This window comes from Pieris brassicae, chromosome 13 (assembly GCF_905147105.1).
Source record: "Pieris brassicae chromosome 13, ilPieBrab1.1, whole genome shotgun sequence".
Taxonomy (NCBI): Eukaryota; Metazoa; Arthropoda; class Insecta; order Lepidoptera; family Pieridae; genus Pieris; species Pieris brassicae.
In genome coordinates, this window is record NC_059677.1 from 6,303,078 (window position 1) to 6,322,985 (window position 19,908).

The window sequence follows — 19,908 nt, forward strand, 5'->3', positions numbered from 1 at the left end:
TAGAGGCGCGCGTTCTCTTCGCTCCGTAACACACAATATAAGTTTATTAATAAAATATATATTGGTAAAAGGTTGATGATAATATAACAAAAGATGTAAATAAGAAAATTTCATTAGCCCAGGAGCGATTCGGTCGCGACCTGCGGCCGTTTAGGTTAGACGTATATCTATATTGTTAATTTTCATAATATATCATATGTATATTATTATCAAAATCTCAATTACGCTATATTACGACGTGATTGTTAAAGCCGTACCGTACCGTGTACCTACTTTACATACTAAGTACATACGAAGACTTTATATTATTATCACGCTACACGTAACGTGTATGTAGGTATGTAGATAGTTAGCTTTAGATATCTATAGGGAAATGTAGCGGTTTTGCATTCGATATTAATTTTCCATCTATTAAATATAAACATGTACATACCAATATATATTGGTATATTAATTAATTTTAGGTGACGTTTAGTCGTTGTGATAACGTTTTATTTTTATTATCGAAACATATGCGGCCCTGAAAAGGGCCTTTTTATTGTTGTTGAAAAATACATAAAGTTAGGTAGGTAGGTAGGTAGGTATATATCAGTGGATATACGACCGAACCCAACTTAACCTCCGAAACCGTAGAGGGTGCGGCCCTGGCGCTTCAGAGCGTACACGACGTCCATTGCGGTGACGGTCTTCCTCTTGGCGTGCTCCGTGTAGGTTACCGCGTCGCGGATGACGTTCTCGAGGAAAACCTTGAGAACACCGCGGGTCTCCTCGTATATGAGACCGGAGATACGTTTCACGCCACCCCTGCGCGCCAGACGTCGAATCGCAGGCTTGGTGATACCCTGGATGTTATCACGGAGCACCTTCCTGTGCCGCTTCGCGCCACCTTTTCCCAATCCCTTTCCTCCCTTACCGCGACCGGTCATTGTGAACCAGCGAGTTTCGAATTGAAAACTGAGTGAATTTAAGAATCAACCAACACTGCGTACGTGCCTCACGTACTACGTTCACTGTTCGAATGCGCTTCGCATCGTGGTTATTGTTGCACCCTCCCTCGCGAGGGGGGTGTTTTTTCTTGTTCGGGGCGTATGCCCCCTTCAAGTGGTGTTTCTGTTCGCGCCCTGCTGATACAGGGCGGTACGGGGGCGGGCATATAGCCCTTGGTGGGGGCTGCAGGCGCGCGGGGAGACTCAGTCTCTACCCGCTGCGCGCAGCCTGTGGGGTCATGTCCGGGTTGTCAAATCCGGTGGTAATGAGGGGGCCAAGGAGTAATCTCGACTTGGCCCTGGTGTCATGATAGGTGGTATCGGGCAGCTAGCGCGGCTCGCGGTCAAGCTCCGCCGGGTGAGACCCCCGGTGGCCCCGGGGGAGGCCCAGCGAGGCGACCAGCGGTCGAAGCCGCAGCTGCTGCCCTGGTGTCGTCGGGACCCGCGGAGAAGAGCTCACGCGGGTACTTGTATCGGTCGGGCGGCCTGGAGTGCCACGGCGCGATATTTTGGAGGTGAGGATGTTGAGAGGCGTCCGCTCGATCAAACATCCTCATCGCGAGCCGTGCGACGAACTCGTCGATTGACTCCATCCGCAAGTCTCGCGCTATGGTGGCGTTCCTCACGTAGCGTGGTGCCTTTACTGCGCGTCGTAAGACAGTGTTTTGCACGATGCGCAGTCTTCGGCGGTTGGTCTCGCTGGCATAGGAGAACCACGCCGGTGCCGCGTACGTGAGGTGAGGGCGCACATACAATTTGTGTAGCGCGAGCTTGGTGCGGAGGGGTAGGTTGCCTGTGATCAGTGGGCGAAGCATGTGCGTCGCCCACTTGGCGCTCCTTACAGCCCTGGAGATGTGGTGCTTCATGGTAAGACTCCGGTCTATGGTGACCCCTAGATAGGTGACCGGCGACTTCCACGGCACGTCTCGATCCAGGAAGCGTAAGGGTGGTGGCAACCTACCCCGGCCGAAGGCAATTGCCTGTGTCTTGTCCGGGTTGGCGGCGAGTCTCCACTTGTCCAGCCACTCTGGCAGGAGGTCCAGAGCGCGTTGGAGTTTTCGGGCAGCGTGCGAGGCCCCCAGCGATGTCGCCACATACGCCGTGTCATCGGCGTAGAGGGCGAGTGTGCACCCCTCGGGGCACGGAACGTCGTCGGTGTATGTGGTGTACAGCAGGGGCGATAACACGCTGCCTTGCGGGACTCCCGCCGTGATGGGTCGCGGTCTCGACGCTGCCTCTCCCGTCGCAACGAAAAACGTGCGCTCGGTGAGAAAGGCGCGGAGCACGGCGACCATTCGGCGGGGTAGTGGAGACTCGATGAGCTTCAGCACGAGGCCGTCGTGCCAGACACGGTCAAAGGCCTTCGCCATGTCCAGCATAACGGCAGCGGCCCCCTCCTTTTTGTTGAGGGCCGAGGCTGCAGTGTAGAGCACCTTCGTCAGCTGCAGCGTCGTGCTGTGCTCGCCGCGGAAGCCGAACTGTTCGGGCCTCGGCTGCAGGTACTGTTCGATCCTCTGCAGCAACAGCCACTCGAACAGTTTCGACTGCGTCGAGAGCAAGGTGATGGGTCGATAGCTCTCGGGTCGGGTAGAGTCCTTCCCGGGCTTCGATATTAAGATCACCTTGCCCTCTTTCCATGATCTGGGGAAGTGCGTATACCGGAGGATACCCGTGAAGAGGCGCGACAGCGCGACTATCCACCTCATGGGCAGATGGCGCAGCGCCTCGTGGGTGATGCCGTCCGGTCCCGGCGCCTTCCTGGGTCGCAGTCGTGAGATCCTCTTCCGCACTTGTGACGGCGAGAAGAAGATCTGGGCTTCATCGGTAGAGATCGGGCACGTCAGCCACGCCTCGACAGCGTTCACCACCTCTGCCACGCGCGTAGGGGACGTCGCGGGGTTCGGCGAGAACTGACGCTGGAGGTGTTCGGCGAATATTTCGGCCCGATCTGTGTCATCGTAAGTAATGGCGCCGTTGCTGTCGCGAAGGGGACGCTTCGGCTCTGGAGTCCTGTAGAGACGGCGGCAAAGTTGGTAGAGGCGGGTAGGCTCTGTGGTGGCCTCTCCCAGTGTGCACTCCCATGTGCGCCGTTCGTGTGAGGCCAGCTCGGCCTTGACACGTTCGGCGAGGCGATTCAGCTGCGTTTTGAGCGCGGGGCAGCGGTTGCGCTGCCATTGCCTCCTGAGCGCGCGCTTGCGCTGAATCAGCCTTTGCACATAGGGTGCAAGGTCCTGGCAGGTGATCTCCGGCGTGCGCGTTGAGGTCGCTGCCGCCAGAGCTGCCTGGAGTTGCCGCGTCATGGACTCCGCCATGTCGTCAACGGCGCCTGTCGAATCCGGTGGGCCGGGCGCAGGGGTGTCTTCCATGATGGACTCAAAGGTGTTCCAGTCGGTGACCTTCCGGGTGCGTGCGGGCGGGGATGGAGCCCCCGCGATGAGGCACAGCACCGGCTGGTGGTCCGACTGGTATTCGTCCATCAGGACCTCCTGCGCTAGGTGGAGGTCAGGCCGGTTGTGCACCACCAGATCGATGGTGTCCGGCCTGTGGGCGGCTATCCTAGGAAAGTGGGTGGCGGAGTCAGGTCCGCACACCAGGTAGCCGCGCTCTTCGGCGTGATGCAGAAGGCGACGACCTCGCGCGTTCGTGACTTGGGAATGCCAGTTGATGTGTTTGGCATTCCAGTCACCCGCGATGATCGTCGGCTTCGCGCTGAGAGCTGCCTCCAGCTCGGCTTCAATGAAATTTGCGCCGGGGGGAGCGTAGGCGGCCAACACGTCTGTGGGCTGACCGCCCAGTTCCAGCTCTACCCCCAGCGTCAGGATGCCAGTCAGGTTGACGGCCTGGATAGCGCGGTGAGGAATGCTCCTTCTAACCAGCACTGCCAGGCCGCGCATGGGCGCCCCGTTGATCGCCTGATGCTCTTCGCGGTAAACGAAGTAGCCCGCAGCACTCAGGCGGTCGGTGGGGCGCAGGTGTGTCTCTGAAATGAGCGCAACATCTACGTTATGCGTACGTAGGATGTTGCGCAGGTAGGGACCTTTCCCCCTAAGGCCCTCGGCGTTCCAATGTAAGAGGCGTAAGATCATTGTTGTTGTTGTTGGTGTGTGTGTCTTACGCCTCGACTGCGCGGCCGGCGTCCTCCATGGGTCGGGGCAGGCGGAGTCGGGTAGAGGGCGCTCAACAATGAGTTGACCGCCCTGTCGACCGCCTCAGCAATCGCCGCCTCGCTGAGGAACATCTGGCCCCTCAGAGGGCCCCCGCTGCGGGGGCGTGCGGCGCGCTGTCCGGCGGTCCTGGAGGCTCCAGCGGCTGGAGCGGTGTCAGGAGCGGCCCTACTGGGGCCCTCCGCGAAGTGCGCGGAATTTTCCGCGCGCGGGGGGGCGGGGGGTTGTAACCCCCCCCGGCCTCTTCTACCTCGGGGGCGCCTGCGTTGACCTCTGGGAGGCTCCGCAGGGTACGAAATTAATTCCGCATCCTGCGGGTGTGCGGCGCGCTGCTCATGGGCGCGTCGTTCAGCCTGCGCATGCGTGCGCGGCTCTCCTCCCTTTGAACGCGGCGCCGCGGGTCCCGCAGCGCGAGCGCCACGCGTACCGCGCGCACCGCGCGCATCATGCGCACCGCGCGCGTCCGCGGCACCCTTGCCCCCTGTGGTGTGCGCCACCGTGCCTGCGCGCTTATTGCGCGCCTCCTCCTTCAGCACCGGACACGTGCTGTGGTTAGCCGTATGCGCCCCCTTGCAGTTGGCGCATTTCGGCGTGGCCCCCTTTGGTAGGGGGCAGTCGGCGGAGTGGTGTTCCTCCCCGCACCGCACACAGGCTAAGGCCCGGTGGCATTGGTGCGAGGAGTGCCTAAATCCTTGGCAGCGGTGGCACTGAGCGGGGCCCCTTTTGCCCCGCCAAGATTCAATGGTGACCCCCGGTATACACAACAGCTCCTTTATGTTGTATATAGCGGGGGTGAGGTCGGGGGTGCGGCGCAGGATAATTAAAAATATGCACCCCGGCCTGCCCCTTCTGGCACGTATGGGCTGAGCGTGCTCCGGCTCGAACCCTAGGTCGCGCAGCTCCGACAAGATGGCCTCGGGCTCCGTGTCCGCCGGAATGCCTCGTAGCGCCACCTTCAGCTGCCGCTCCGCTGGTAGGGAGTATGAGAAGTAGACGACTTTTACGCCGCTACTCTCTAACTCCCCTAGGTACCGCTGCACCAAACGGTACTCCTCCTCGTCTTGAGGCAGGATTTTTAACCCCTGCCCGAATGCGCGCGCATTAATTGTGCGCCCAAGCCGCCGCTTCATCTCCCTGACGTGCGTTGTCCAGTCAGGGAGAGACTCAATGACAAACGGCGGATACTTGGGCTTTGGAGGCGCGGGGGGCAGGGGTGCAAGGGGGGGCCGGCGGGCTACTGCCGGCGAGGCGGTCGTTGCGGCGTAAGAGGCCGCTGTATTGTCCGTATTATTGCTCGCCGCATCTTGCGGCGTCGGAAGAGCCGTCGCAAGGGCCGCGCGGGGCGCGGGGGGTGCGGGGGGCGCCGCGGTAGGCGCCGTGTCCGTGGGCATGTCCGTTAGGCGTCGGCGGCGCGGGTCTCGCTGCGAGAGCGGCGCCGGTTGCACTTGTGTAATTAGTGTAGCTGGTGTCATGAATTTGACACCAGGTGGCGTGGTCTGCGCACAGACACGCTTGGGTGCCGACCCGGCGGCGTCCTCATCGGCGTCGCGCGGCGGCGGGCGGCGTAATTGTACGCGTCTTGCCTCGGCAAGCGCGTCATGTTCGTCACTTGAAAGTGGCGAAGTCATTAGGCCTTCACTTAGAAGGCGCCTGCGGGTCTGCGCTAGGTACTCGCACATAGCGCGTGCGAGCCCGTCTGTAGCGAACCGGCCTATGATTGTTTGCGCAACAAAAAGCGCATCCAACTCATAGCCGGCGCGAGGTGAGACGGGCTGCAATGGCCGCAGGTCGCCTTCTAGGTAGGCCAACAGCTCTTCAGGGTCGTGCCCGTGAGCGTGGCTATGATCCTCGCCGTGATGAAAAACAACACCGGTACTCACATTTGTTGTTAGGTGCATTCCTGAGTCCGGTGGCGCCATCGATGTCGAGGGGTGAGGTCGGTGCGGGGTAGCCGTATAGGTACTCTCGTCGTCCGTATACCGCGACGAGAGCTGCGACTGTTCACCACCACTTTGTTCGATGAAAACTGCACTTTCACTACCACTTTCACTATGTACCGCGAGGGGGGCTCGAGCGCCAGCCGGGCGCGAGTCACCTGTGACCTCGGGGTCTGCGTGAGTTAGTGTGGAACTGTCTAAAAGGCCCGCTGTAGTAAACACTGCGGGGGAGGGGTTGTGGGGGGCCGGTTCGACAGGGTGTCGAACGGCAGTATACCGCGACGAGAGCTGTTCACTAAGAACGACTTTTTCGCCCGGTTTTTCGTCTCCGGGTCCCGGGGCTCGATCGCTACGCGAGCGAGAGCCACTCAAGGACCGGTTGCGCGACGAACTTGATTTCGGCGGCGACGACGACGGCGGCGGCGGTAACGCGGCTCGACCGCGAGAGCGGGAGCGTACGTTGGCACGCGGGCCGGACGCATCGCGACGCGGTTTTCGCTCCATAGCTGGAGCCGGAGTCTGCCAGGCACAGCCTGAACACCTCAGCTCGGTCCGCACATGCGCATCCTCCGGTGAGACCCGCTGGTGGGAGGCCGGACTAGGCGCAGCGCTTTCTCTGCTTCGGCGTCGGCGTAAGTGGGTGCAAGGCGGATCCTCAACGGCGATTGCTTGTGTTTTTAATAGTAAAAACTACGGCAATACAGTATTAGAGAGGCTCGAGTGCCGCGCTTCGCGCCGATTAACTCGCGGTTTATATAGAGAAATGCCCGAACCTCGAATATATATAAGGCGGCAGTTGTCCGAGGGGTGGGGGGGGGGGGGTATCGGTCGGTCGGTTTGTAGAGATATTCGTCCTTTAATGTTATTTTCGTTGTCGGTTACGTATGTATAATATATAATAACTACATAAATAATCAAAATGAACCCTCCAAATATGTCTACAAACTACAAACGGTAAAGACGTAATACGCAAACAAAAAAAATCAATAAAAAAACAATTAACAAAATTATTAAACTCAGTCAACGCAACGCAACCTTAAGTGGTGCCATAAATATGTACTTAAATAATAATAAAAAATATTTATTATTATTGTGGGCGTGAGGTACTTATTGTTTTCTAAGAAACAATGTAACAATAGTGTAAAATATAGACGCATAATAGAAAATAATATATATATATATATATATATTTTTATTTTTATTTTGTATTCTATTTCTTTTAAAACCTGTTTGTTACCGGACAGACGGTGCGATTGGTCTGTTTAGTCAAAATTTTGTAAATCGTAAAACAATTGATTAATAATTTTCTATCAGTTCATTACTTTTTTTTTATTTTATTTTAAAAGTTTTACGTTTTAATCGTTCGACACGTGATGTCTGTCTGACTGTGGCACTACTGTTGAGTGTGCACAATTAGATGCATCATTTGAATCATATGCGGCCCTGAAAAGGGCCTTTTGTTGTAGTAATAATAATAATAATAATAATATGTTATGTTATGTATACATATTACGCAAAATTAAGCACGCTCGCCGCGAATGCGTCTCGCCAGTTGGATGTCCTTGGGCATGATCGTCACTCGCTTGGCGTGAATGGCGCACAGGTTGGTGTCCTCGAAGAGACCCACCAGATACGCCTCGCTCGCCTCCTGAAGCGCCATCACGGCGGAGCTCTGGAACCTGAGGTCGGTCTTGAAGTCCTGCGCAATCTCCCTCACCAGACGTTGGAACGGCAACTTGCGGATCAACAGCTCGGTACTCTTCTGGTAGCGACGGATCTCTCTCAGCGCGACGGTGCCGGGCCTGTAACGGTGAGGCTTCTTCACGCCGCCGGTGGCGGGAGCGCTCTTGCGGGCCGCCTTGGTGGCGAGCTGCTTTCGCGGCGCCTTACCGCCGGTGGACTTACGGGCTGTCTGCTTTGTACGTGCCATTACGACGACTGCTCGAACTCGCTCACTAACTAACTCAACTCTAAAATTATACGATCACGATCGACACGTCCGTCGCGTATCAACTGTGGTGATGATATAAACCGCGTTCACGCGCGGAGAGCGCCTTTATATATAAAATCGAAAAGAGCTCGGGGGTAAGGACGGGTTTGCCGTGCGTGACAAAAAAAGAAGCGTACCTATGTGAATGAAATTGTTTATAACATAATAATAAATATATATTATCACTGGTCGGTCGGTCAGCGGATAACATTTATGCATGCATAATATATAATTATACTTATATACATACAATGTATGTGTTTTGTTTTGATTTTTCTTTATAGGTGTAGGTTAACTACTAAAGCCGACATGTTATTTAATAATACATTTTCATGGTAGATTTTATGTCAAATGTTTACTAGATATGTGGTGTATTTAGAGAGTATTTATTTATTTATTTATTTATAGTTTTTTACGCTTGTCGTTGATACTATGTGGTCTCTACGGACTCTTCGGATATATATTGTGGCCCTGAAAAGGGCCGTTTGGTTGGTTGGTTGGTACTTGATGGTACTATGATGATGATGATGATTATTATTGTCAATCGCTCTCATTATGATATAATATAATAAGAGAAATCGCCGGCGCTGAGACGACGCGGCGTCTGGATGACGTGTTCGTCTCCTACGTTGCGTACGTCACCGCCGTTGTCCCACCCCGCCGCGACGCTCACTTGGAGCTGGTGTACTTGGTGACGGCCTTGGTGCCCTCGCTGACGGCGTGCTTGGCGAGCTCGCCGGGCAGCAGGAGCCTCACGGAGGTCTGCACCTCGCGGGACGTGATCGTCGAACGCTTGTTGTAGTGAGCGAGACGAGACGCCTCAGCCGCGATCCTCTCGAAGATGTCGTTCACGAACGAGTTCATGATTGACATCGCCTTCGAAGAGATACCGGTGTCGGGATGCACCTGCTTGAGCACCTTGTAGATGTAAATGGCGTAGCTCTCCTTCCTCTTGTGCTTCTTTTTCTTTTTGTCCGATTTGGATATGTTCTTCTGTGCCTTGCCGGACTTCTTGGCCGCCTTGCCGCTGGTCTTTGGTGGCATAGTGAACGCGAGATGCGAGATGCGAGAGTTGAGAGAATGTATCGACTACTGCACACACCACACGAGAATAGCTTTTTTAAAAAACATTTTTCGTCACTTCAGTATACTTCACTTTGAAAGTGTTCTTGCAACCGGTCCGGCGTTACATGGTATACGATTCGCGGCGGCCAATCGATCGCGTCGTTACCGTTAGAACGCCGCGTGTTGGGACACGAGAGGGGGGGGGGGGGGGGACGGCGCCGTCGAAGGGGGCGGGGCGTTGTATTATATGTGTATCTGTCTCTATCTCCGTCTCCCTCTCCCTCTGACACGATTTATTTATGGTTATTTAAAGTAAAATTTACAACAACAACAAAAAAAAAAAAAATGTACATAACATAGTATGCATGTATTGTCTATTAAGTATTACTGATTGGATGATTGCGTAAGCGAGTAATTTCGAGCGTGTTATTATTATTAAGTATGAAAAAGAAATGAAAAAAAAATTGCGAGATTTATCTATTGGTTATTGTCTATATTATATTGTAGTATAGGTAATTTAATACTAATTTGATAGAAACAAATAATCATCTACTAATATTACATTTTGTCTGATGACCGTTTTTATATATCACAGTAGTAGTAGTAGTAGTAGTAGTAGTAGTAGTAGTAGTAGCAGTAGTAGTATACTTATAATAGATAATAATATGTAGGTAGGTATAATCTCGGTGAGATCAAAGTACGTATTATGTCGTTGAAACATTTATCTAACAAAAAATGGTGGTGGTACGGTTGCCACACCACCACCACCACCATCATTGCGTTTTAATGAATCATATTGCGGCCCTGAAAAGGGCCTTTTAGGACGTTGCAATGACAACGATACGATTGTATTGTAATGTAATTTATGTCTTCTTCTCGGTCTTCTTGGGGAGAAGGACCGCCTGAATGTTAGGCAGTACACCGCCCTGTGCGATGGTCACGCCGGAGAGTAGCTTGTTGAGCTCCTCGTCGTTGCGTATGGCCAACTGCAGGTGACGCGGTATGATCCTGGTCTTTTTGTTGTCACGGGCCGCGTTACCGGCCAACTCGAGCACTTCGGCCGCCAGGTACTCCATAACGGCCGCAAGGTAGACCGGCGCACCGGCACCCACCCTCTCGGCGTAGTTGCCCTTCCTGAGCAGCCTGTGGATACGACCGACCGGGAACTGGAGACCTGCGCGGTTGGAACGCGACTTTGCCTTCCCCTTGACCTTGCCGCCCTTGCCACGTCCGGACATTTTGTATGATTGTTTGTTTGTACGTACACAACACGACACTACTCTACACAACTACTCGACAGCGAAACGGTAAGACTGGTGAGTGAGGTTTTTTTTTCCATAGCGACGAATTTGTTAAATATAAATTCCAACGGTATTTAACCAACCGGCCGGGTATGACAAACGACGAGGTCTACTTCTCTACGCTACTAAACGCGATTGGATGCCGGCCGAGCGAGCGAGCGATATTCAGAGAGATAGAGAGCGAGCGAGATGGGGAGGGCTGACTGACGTCCAGTACCGTATCTACGTATACATAATATTATGTAAAGAAAAAAAGTAGTATGTTTCTTTATTGTATACTAGATGGCGGTAGCATCCATCCATCGCGGTTGGAAAAAGTAGTCGAATCTTGAGATTGAATTGAGTTTTAATGACGTTTCTCTATTTTTTTTAAGTTTAATGAAATTAAGCAACACAACACAACACAAATTGTTTATTTGAATTATCAATTCCAAATAAAATAACATATATAATCTTATACGTTGTATTCTTATATTCTTATACTGTTACGTTTAACCGTCCCTCCGCGACTTATTTATATATAAAAAAAAAAATAATAATAATAATAATAATAAATAATAATGTGAAGTAGACACTATTAATGGGTAGAAGATAGATGATAACTTCTAATGAACCTATTGTCGATTTTTATATTTCAAGTTAGGGTTTCACAGACAGACAGACAGACAGCCCGGTATGTAATATATACGTAGGTGTATAAAATATAAATCTCATATTTTTAGCACATTATTTTTTAAAGATATTGTAAAATGATGGCAATGATGTACAGTAGAAATATGAAATATGCGGGGGGCGGGGGCGGGGGGTAGTGCAATAGGTCTCTCTATTGTTTGCAACTTTTATTGCACCAACACATCTGGCAAAGGTGTAATTATTTTAGAATATTGTTTTGTCGGGCAGTCGGGCGGCGGAGGCGGAGGCGACGCTCCAGACGGGCCCGTGCGATTAACACGTATTAATTATTGTTATAGCGATTGGTAGACGACGACGACGACGACGACGAAGAAGAAGTGATCGCGACGGTGGTGGTGGTGTCGTACGGTACGGTGATTGTGGCGAAGAACGGCGGTGCTATACAGGTGTGATATGAATATATATATTTATTTATTTATTTATCGATTTATCTATTTGTCTATTTTTTGTATCTCTCGTGTGAAGTGCGCGCGTTCAACGAACTGATTGAGATGAGATGTGACGTGACGTGATGTGATGTGATGTGATGTGATGTGATGTACGATCAAGATGATCAGAGAGAATGTCTATCTATCTATATATCTCTAAGACTGAACTGTGAAGTGTTGTTTTCTAGGATCGCATTAATTAAGTGTCGCGACGGCTGTCGAGTTGCTAGCAAATAGGTAAGTTAATAATATGTATATCACTACTTTTTTTTTTTATATCTTTAACAACGTGCATTGCATACATACAGGCATTATACCAACACATGATACTAACAAAATGCACGTAAATACTATATATATATATATACAATATATATATATACAAATAGTTCAAAAACGTTTCCTTGGAAAGCTTTGCAATCGTCTACGCTTGCCTGGCGTGCCGCCGTGCCTACTATTGCACGTGTACAAACGTGTGCTTATAGCAAGCTTATTTCAAGTTTATTTATATAAAATATTTAACTTTTATAATATACATACATCTTTGCGTATATACCCCTAGCGTTGCTGTCTCGCTCTTACAACTTAATTACAAATATCTATTGATGTGTGGTTTAAGTTTTTATTTTGTTTATTACTGTTCTGTACTGTTTTTGATATTTTTAATATATAATCATATTTTTTAGGCATACACGTTGATTTAGAATATGTATATGTTTCGACAAAATAGGTAATCTCTTATTATTTATTTATTTATTTAATTATATATAAGTAATTTTATTATTACTACCTTTTCACGTTTATTTATCGATTGAAACTCTCAACTTCGGTTTCGCGAAACATATGTTAGCCCTGAAAAGGGCTTTTTGTGTGGCGTGTTTGTGCGTGTTGTTGTGTGTGTGTGTATACATACAACATCGACACAACCGACCAACTTGTGATGCGTTCGTCGCTCTTCCGTCCGGTGGCCGACCCTCCTCCTCCTCCTCCTCCTTCTTCTTCTTACCGGTGATCAGCGCACGCGAACACAGTGCGGCGGCTCGTGCGTATTGAACGTGGATTGTCGCGTTCACTTCTTGGAAGCGGCCGATGCCTTTTTAGCGGTGGCGGCCTTCGATTTGGGCGCGGCGGCTGCTGCCTTCTTCGGTTTGGGTGCTTTAGGTTTTTTGGTCGGTGGTTTCGCGCTCCTCTTCGCCTTGGAAGCGGCGGCGGTGGTCGACGCGCCCTTGCCGGACGCTGCGGCGGAGGCGGCCGCGGAGCCGCGACCTTTCTTCGGAGCGGCCGACGCGGCCGGCTTCCTCTTGGCCGCAGCGGCTGCCTTCTTGTCTTTGGCGGTGCCACCCCTTCCGCCCGCCTTGGCGGGGGACGCGGTCTCGGCGGCCGCGGCGGCGGCCTTCTTGCTCCTGGCGCCCGCACTCGCGGCGGTCTTCTTGGCGGCTTGTGCGGTCGGCTTCTTCACCGATTTGGCCGCGGAGGACGCCGCCGCGGCGGAGCCCCTGCCGCCGGAGGAAGCGGAGGCGGCCGTCGCCTTCTTCGCCGCGCCGCCGCCGGTTCCCGACTTGCTGTCTATCTTGAACGAGCCCGATGCGCCCTTGCCCTTCGTCTGAATCAGGGTGCCGGAGGCGACCGCGCGCTTGAGATACTTTCTTATGAACGGCGCCAACCTCTCGGCGTCTAGGCTATAATTCGAGGCGATGTATTTCTTGATCGCCTGCAGGGACGATCCGCTCCTCTCCTTGAGCTCTTTGATCGCGCTGTTGACCATGTCGGAAGTCTTGGGGTGCGTTGGTCTCGCCTTGGGTTTCTTCGCGGCGGCCGCCGCCGCTGCCGCTTTTGGTGCCTTCTTGGCGGGCGTCGCCGGCGCGGGTGTCTCCGATGCTACTGCTGTGTCGGCCATTTTTTTTATTTTTTATTAACAATTAATTAGACACTTAACAACGTTAACACGTAAATTAACGAGTTTTTAATATATTGTAAAATTGTAGTGAATGTACAACAATGCTAAGAGTGCGCGGCGCTAGTGAGCGCCTGCCAGACGAATCAGTATACCGCGACGAGAGCTTCGTCAACTATATGCGTTTTCTCGTATTCGGCGTGGAAACTTTTCACTAACACGTCTCAGTTTGATCGGATTTTTTCCAATATATAATCGAGAAATTGCACAAAATCTCTATTCTAATTAGACTTTATGATATCCGCGACCGGTCACGACTTCGAGTCGCCCTGCAGGCGTTGGCGTGCGTTAGGTATCGACTTTTAAAGTTTGTTATTGTCGACTCGCGCGCGTACCGTTAACTTTAAATTGACAATTAAACAATTAAATCAAACGGTATTCGCACGTGCGATGTCTCCCGTTGAACGTCAAGATTCCAAGGTTCAACGGGATCCGTTCGTTTAGACAATATATTAAGATTACGATTGATTTTATCGCATCGAATGCGGCATGTTGTAGAACAGCACCACTCTCCGAGACGAGGCCGTAGAGGCGCGCGTTCTCTTCGCTCCGTAACACACAATATAAGTTTATTAATAAAATATATATTGGTAAAAGGTTGATGATAATATAACAAAAGATGTAAATAAGAAAATTTCATTAGCCCAGGAGCGATTCGGTCGCGACCTGCGGCCGTTTAGGTTAGACGTATATCTATATTGTTAATTTTCATAATATATCATATGTATATTATTATCAAAATCTCAATTACGCTATATTACGACGTGATTGTTAAAGCCGTACCGTACCGTGTACCTACTTTACATACTAAGTACATACGAAGACTTTATATTATTATCATGCTACACGTAACGTGTATGTAGGTATGTAGATAGTTAGCTTTAGATATCTATAGGGAAATGTAGCGGTTTTGCATTCGATATTAATTTTCCATCTATTAAATATAAACATATACATACCAATATATATTGGTATATTAATTAATTTTAGGTGACGTTTAGTCGTTGTGATAACGTTTTATTTTTATTATCGAAACATATGCGGCCCTGAAAAGGGCCTTTTTATTGTTGTTGAAAAATACATAAAGTTAGGTAGGTAGGTAGGTAGGTATATATCAGTGGATATACGACCGAACCCAACTTAACCTCCGAAACCGTAGAGGGTGCGGCCCTGGCGCTTCAGAGCGTACACGACGTCCATTGCGGTGACGGTCTTCCTCTTGGCGTGCTCCGTGTAGGTTACCGCGTCGCGGATGACGTTCTCGAGGAAAACCTTGAGAACACCGCGGGTCTCCTCGTATATGAGACCGGAGATACGTTTCACGCCACCCCTGCGCGCCAGACGTCGAATCGCCGGCTTGGTGATACCCTGGATGTTATCACGGAGCACCTTCCTGTGCCGCTTCGCGCCACCTTTTCCCAATCCCTTTCCTCCCTTACCGCGACCGGTCATTGTGAACCAGCGAGTTTCGAATTGAAAACTGAGTGAATTTAAGAATCAACCAACACTGCGTACGTGCCTCACGTACTACGTTCACTGTTCGAATGCGCTTCGCGCCGATTAACTCGCGGTTTATATAGAGAAATGCCCGAACCTCGAATATATATAAGGCGGCAGTTGTCCGAGGGGTGGGGGGGGGGGGGGTATCGGTCGGTCGGTTTGTAGAGATATTCGTCCTTTAATGTTATTTTCGTTGTCGGTTACGTATGTATAATATATAATAACTACATAAATAATCAAAATGAACCCTCCAAATATGTCTACAAACTACAAACGGTAAAGACGTAATACGCAAACAAAAAAATCAATAAAAACAATTAACAAAATTATTAAACTCAGTCAACGCAACGCAACCTTAAGTGGTGCCATAAATATGTACTTAAATAATAATAAAAAATATTTATTATTATTGTGGGCGTGAGGTACTTATTGTTTTCTAAGAAACAATGTAACAATAGTGTAAAATATAGACGCATAATAGAAAATAATATATATATATATATATATATTTTTATTTTTATTTTGTATTCTATTTCTTTTAAAACCTGTTTGTTACCGGACAGACGGTGCGATTGGTCTGTTTAGTCAAAATTTTGTAAATCGTAAAACAATTGATTAATAATTTTCTATCAGTTCATTACTTTTTTTTTATTTTATTTTAAAAGTTTTACGTTTTAATCGTTCGACACGTGATGTCTGTCTGACTGTGGCACTACTGTTGAGTGTGCACAATTAGATGCATCATTTGAATCATATGCGGCCCTGAAAAGGGCCTTTTGTTGTAGTAATAATAATAATAATAATAATATGTTATGTTATGTATACATATTACGCAAAATTAAGCACGCTCGCCGCGAATGCGTCTCGCCAGTTGGATGTCCTTGGGCATGATCGTCACTCGCTTGGCGTGAATGGCGCACAGGTTGGTGTCCTCGAAGAGACCCACCAGATACGCCTCGCTCGCCTCCTGAAGCGCCATCACGGCGGAGCTCTGGAACCTGAGGTCGGTCTTGAAGTCCTGCGCAATCTCCCTCACCAGACGTTGGAACGGCAACTTGCGGATCAACAGCTCGGTACTCTTCTGGTAGCGACGGATCTCTCTCAGCGCGACGGTGCCGGGCCTGTAACGGTGAGGCTTCTTCACGCCGCCGGTGGCGGGAGCGCTCTTGCGGGCCGCCTTGGTGGCGAGCTGCTTTCGCGGCGCCTTACCGCCGGTGGACTTACGGGCTGTCTGCTTTGTACGTGCCATTACGACGACTGCTCGAACTCGCTCACTAACTAACTCAACTCTAAAATTATACGATCACGATCGACACGTCCGTCGCGTATCAACTGTGGTGATGATATAAACCGCGTTCACTTTTTTTTTTTTTTTTTTTTTTTTTTTTTTTTTTTTTTTTTTGAAGAAGGAATCTCGCTGTTGGCCTTAAGGGCCTTTACAGCTCAGCTCGGGCTGTTTTGGCGAGCGTAGCTCGACCAGAATGGCGTTTTATCCCGCGGCTAGCGCAAGGGCGTCTCCTGTGAGACTCGAACCTCGGCTTGGGCCGTCGCGGGGCGGTCAATCGCCTGAAGGGCAGGACGGAAGCTCACTGTAGTGAGCGAAGTGCGAAGTAAAGGTCCTCGCCTTCCCCGGTGAAGGCGGTTTTTTACCCTAATCTGAGATTGGCTATTTTTATTATTGGCCGCGCGGGCGGCATTTAATTTATTGTTTGCTACAGTAATTGGATCGTCCGGATCCGTTAGTATGTGTCGAGGCCTCCTGCGAGCCTTTTTTGTCGGGAAGGGGTAATAGTTGATGCTATTACGCACCAGCGGATTGGGATGGTGTTTAGCCTTGTCAAAGTGGCGTGTGGACGCCAACTTCATCCATTGGGCTATGGTAGGGAGCTCCAGGTCATGGTGGAGATCGACGTTTCTCACATAGAAGGGCGCACCGGTCGCGATTCTCATGAATCGCGACTGAAGCACCTGTAGTCGGTGTATATAGGAGGGGGCACAATGCGCAAAGACTACGCTAGCGTATGTCATGCACGGTCGGATGCAGGCCTTGTACAGGGTGACCTTGTGTCTTAGAGACATTTGACTCCTTTTATTTAGGAGGAAATGAAGGCGAGAGAGGACAAAATGTGCCTTCTTGCGAACGGCGGCTATGTGCTTTCGGAAAGACATGCCGCTATCGAGCGTGACTCCTAGATATTTAACGGACTTTTGCCATGGAATGGCTTGCCCGTATAGGGTTACCTCTGTCTTGAGGTGAAATTTATCCCTAGCGATAGCACCGGGGTTGCCCCTGGCAAAGAGAACTGCTACGCTTTTCTCGGGATTTATTTGGAAGCCCCATTTCCGAAACCATTCGCCTAACGACGTGGTAGCGGTCTGGAGTCTGTCCACAATGACACCTCTATCTTTATGGGTGGTATAGAGAGCGGTGTCATCGGCATAGAGGGCTAGCTCCACATTGGGAGCCCTAGGGATGTCGCCGGTATACAGCGTGAACAGAAGGGGCGAGAGGACCGAGCCCTGAGGGACTCCGGCCATGATGGGGCGAGGAGACGATAGCGTTCCTTCTACGCGATAGCGCATTGAGCGGTCGGACAAGAAGTCGTGTACGATACGCACGAGTCTTAGTGGCACATTAAGGTGGTAGAGCTTGTAAACCAAGCCGTTGTGCCAGACCTTGTCGAAAGCTTTCGCTATGTCGAAGAAGAGCGCACCCGTGGCTCTCGGTTTCAGGGAGCTATTCATCCCGGAGAGGATGTGCTCCGTGATTCGATGGACTTGATGAACGCACGAGTGGGCCGGCCTGAAGCCAAACTGCTCATCGGGAATGAGCCCCTTATCTAGGGCAAAGTCTAGGAGGCGCTTTTTAAGTACCTTCTCGTAAAGCTTGCTAAGCGTATTGAGAAGGCTGATAGGGCGGTAACTGGTGGGGTTGTTACGGGGTTTGCCTGGTTTGTGAATACCAATGACAATGGCCTCTTTCCACTGCGCCGGGAAGGTGCAGTTTTCAAGGAGGCAATTGAAAATGGACACTAGTAGGCATATCAGATGGGGCGGGAGGCACCGGAGGACCTTGTTCGAGATGGCGTCGAGACCTGGAGATTTACGAGGCAGTGAACTCTTTATTAGAGTTTTGACCTCGGCGATCGACGTAGGAGGGAGCGGCTCGGGAGGGAGGGGCAGTGCTACGATGCGTTCGACCTCGCGGTTCACGTGTTCGACGTGCGCCGGGTCGCTATGATCGAGATACGGGGTGCACTGCTCCACTAGGTTGACGGCTAAGCACTCGGCTTTTTCGTCGTCGTCGAATGCGTCAGGCAGATTTGAACGCTTGAGAGGGGGCATGGACGCCACCGTGTCGGTTTTAAGGGAACGCGCGAGAGACCAATAGGCCGTGTGCGAAGGTGACAATTCGCTGGTAAGACGGTCCCAGCGTTCGTTTCTAATTTCCCGCATGCGCTCTTTGACTCGGCGCTGCGAGGCGCGGAGTGCTCTGCGGTTTTCGTCGGTCGGTGCTCTGGCGAAGGCGCGAGTCGCCGCGTTCTTCTCGGTCAACAGACGCCTCGCGTCCGGGGGAAGCTCCCAGCGTTGAGCGAACTCATCTGGGACCTTCCGGGACGACTCGGCGACCTTGGTCTGAATGTGATTAGTGACCGAGGAGATCGCGTCTAACGCGTGAGCGGACGAGACTAAATTGTCGGGGACATTTGGGAGGGCAGAGGTGTCGGCGGGCTTGAGGGCCTCGTCTAACTTCTGCCAGTCGACAATGGACTTGAACCTCTTCTCTCGAGTGTTAGGAGGGCCGAATTCAAAGTGAACCGGGAAGTGGTCCGAGTCTAACTCGTGTAACGTCTCTACGCTTCGCGGCTGTAGTGCCACGTTACGTAAAACCGCTACGTCTATGACGTCCGTTGAGAGAAGGCCGTTGCCTGTTATGCCACGGCGAGTCGGTTGTATGGGGGCAATGACGTTGAAATTGAGCACGTCTATAAGCCTATTGAGGGCTAACCCATTAGGGTTTTGTTTTGAACTATTCCAGTCCCCGTGTTTGCTATTGAGATCCCCGACTAATAAGACCGAGGGGCCCATCGCAAACAGGGTTCTGAGATCGCTCTCTAGTATGACCTTGGCGGGAGGGAGGTACACCGACGCGATAATAATCGGCTGATGGCCGGTCATGGCTACGCGCAACACAGAGCACTCTATGTTGGTAAGGGAGGGCGGGTCTAACGGCGAGCAGTGAAGCGCTCGTCTATAATAAATGAGCGTACCGCCTTTCGCCGTAGGTCGGTCGTTTCGCACTACGTTGTAATTTGCGAATCTGGGAGCGCGAACGCTGGGCTTGAGGAAAGATTCCTGTACTAGGAAAATATCTATTTGGTGGCGAACGAGGAAATCTCGAACCAAATCTGCCTGCGGCTTGAAACCGTTTGCATTGAAAGTCACCACGGACAGTGATCGGGCCTTGATCCTAGACGTGGTCGTAGCTATTGCGGTGTGGTGGAGTCTGCAAATTGTCGCACGGACTTAAGGAGCTGGACGTGCTCGATTACGAGTTGCTTCTTGTCTTCCGCGTTGTTGGCGGATTTGAAAGCCTCGGAGAAGGCGACAAGAGCGTCGATGTCTAGCGCGTCTACGATACTAAACGCGAGATTTAAGGCGTCGCGGACCTTTTCTGATTCCGCGGCGGCCTCCGCCGTGTGGCTGAGGGCTTTAGCCGGAGGGCTCACCTTGCGTGTGGGCCTCTCCGTTATGACGGGGGTCGGCGCCGGCGCCTGGGAAGGCTTTACGGCTGCCGATTTTGTTGGCAGAGGCGGGAAGGCCTCTGACGTGAGCTGGGGAGGGCCCTCCGTAACGGGGGGCTTGGTCCAGGCACTATTCCTAGGAATA

At 51.1% G+C, this 19,908-nt stretch overlaps 5 protein-coding genes across 5 annotated transcripts; all 5 read right to left on the reverse strand.

Annotated features, from left to right (window-relative positions):
• Positions 1–483: 483 nt before the first annotated feature.
• LOC123717751 lies at positions 484–15,049 on the reverse strand. Its single transcript, XM_045673898.1, has 3 exons — positions 14,673–15,049; positions 7,678–8,046; positions 484–931 (listed from the first exon to the last, which is right to left on the reverse strand). Exons 1-3 carry the CDS (start codon positions 14,968–14,970, stop codon positions 615–617), a joined length of 984 nt encoding a protein of 327 aa, XP_045529854.1. The 5' UTR covers positions 14,971–15,049; the 3' UTR covers positions 484–614.
• On the reverse strand, positions 8,219–9,189 carry LOC123717745 (histone H2B). Its single transcript, XM_045673891.1, has one exon. The coding sequence runs from the start codon at positions 9,119–9,121 to the stop codon at positions 8,747–8,749; it is 375 nt and encodes a 124-aa protein (XP_045529847.1). The 5' UTR covers positions 9,122–9,189; the 3' UTR covers positions 8,219–8,746.
• LOC123717748 (histone H2A) lies at positions 9,974–10,453 on the reverse strand. The gene has a single exon (XM_045673895.1). The coding sequence runs from the start codon at positions 10,378–10,380 to the stop codon at positions 10,006–10,008; it is 375 nt and encodes a 124-aa protein (XP_045529851.1). The 5' UTR covers positions 10,381–10,453; the 3' UTR covers positions 9,974–10,005.
• LOC123717738 (late histone H1-like) lies at positions 12,253–13,543 on the reverse strand. Its single transcript, XM_045673883.1, has one exon. The coding sequence runs from the start codon at positions 13,459–13,461 to the stop codon at positions 12,634–12,636; it is 828 nt and encodes a 275-aa protein (XP_045529839.1). The 5' UTR covers positions 13,462–13,543; the 3' UTR covers positions 12,253–12,633.
• A 574-nt stretch (positions 15,050–15,623) lies between the features above and the next one.
• On the reverse strand, positions 15,624–16,357 carry LOC123717742 (histone H3). The gene has a single exon (XM_045673888.1). The coding sequence runs from the start codon at positions 16,265–16,267 to the stop codon at positions 15,857–15,859; it is 411 nt and encodes a 136-aa protein (XP_045529844.1). The 5' UTR covers positions 16,268–16,357; the 3' UTR covers positions 15,624–15,856.
• Positions 16,358–19,908: the final 3,551 nt, after the last annotated feature.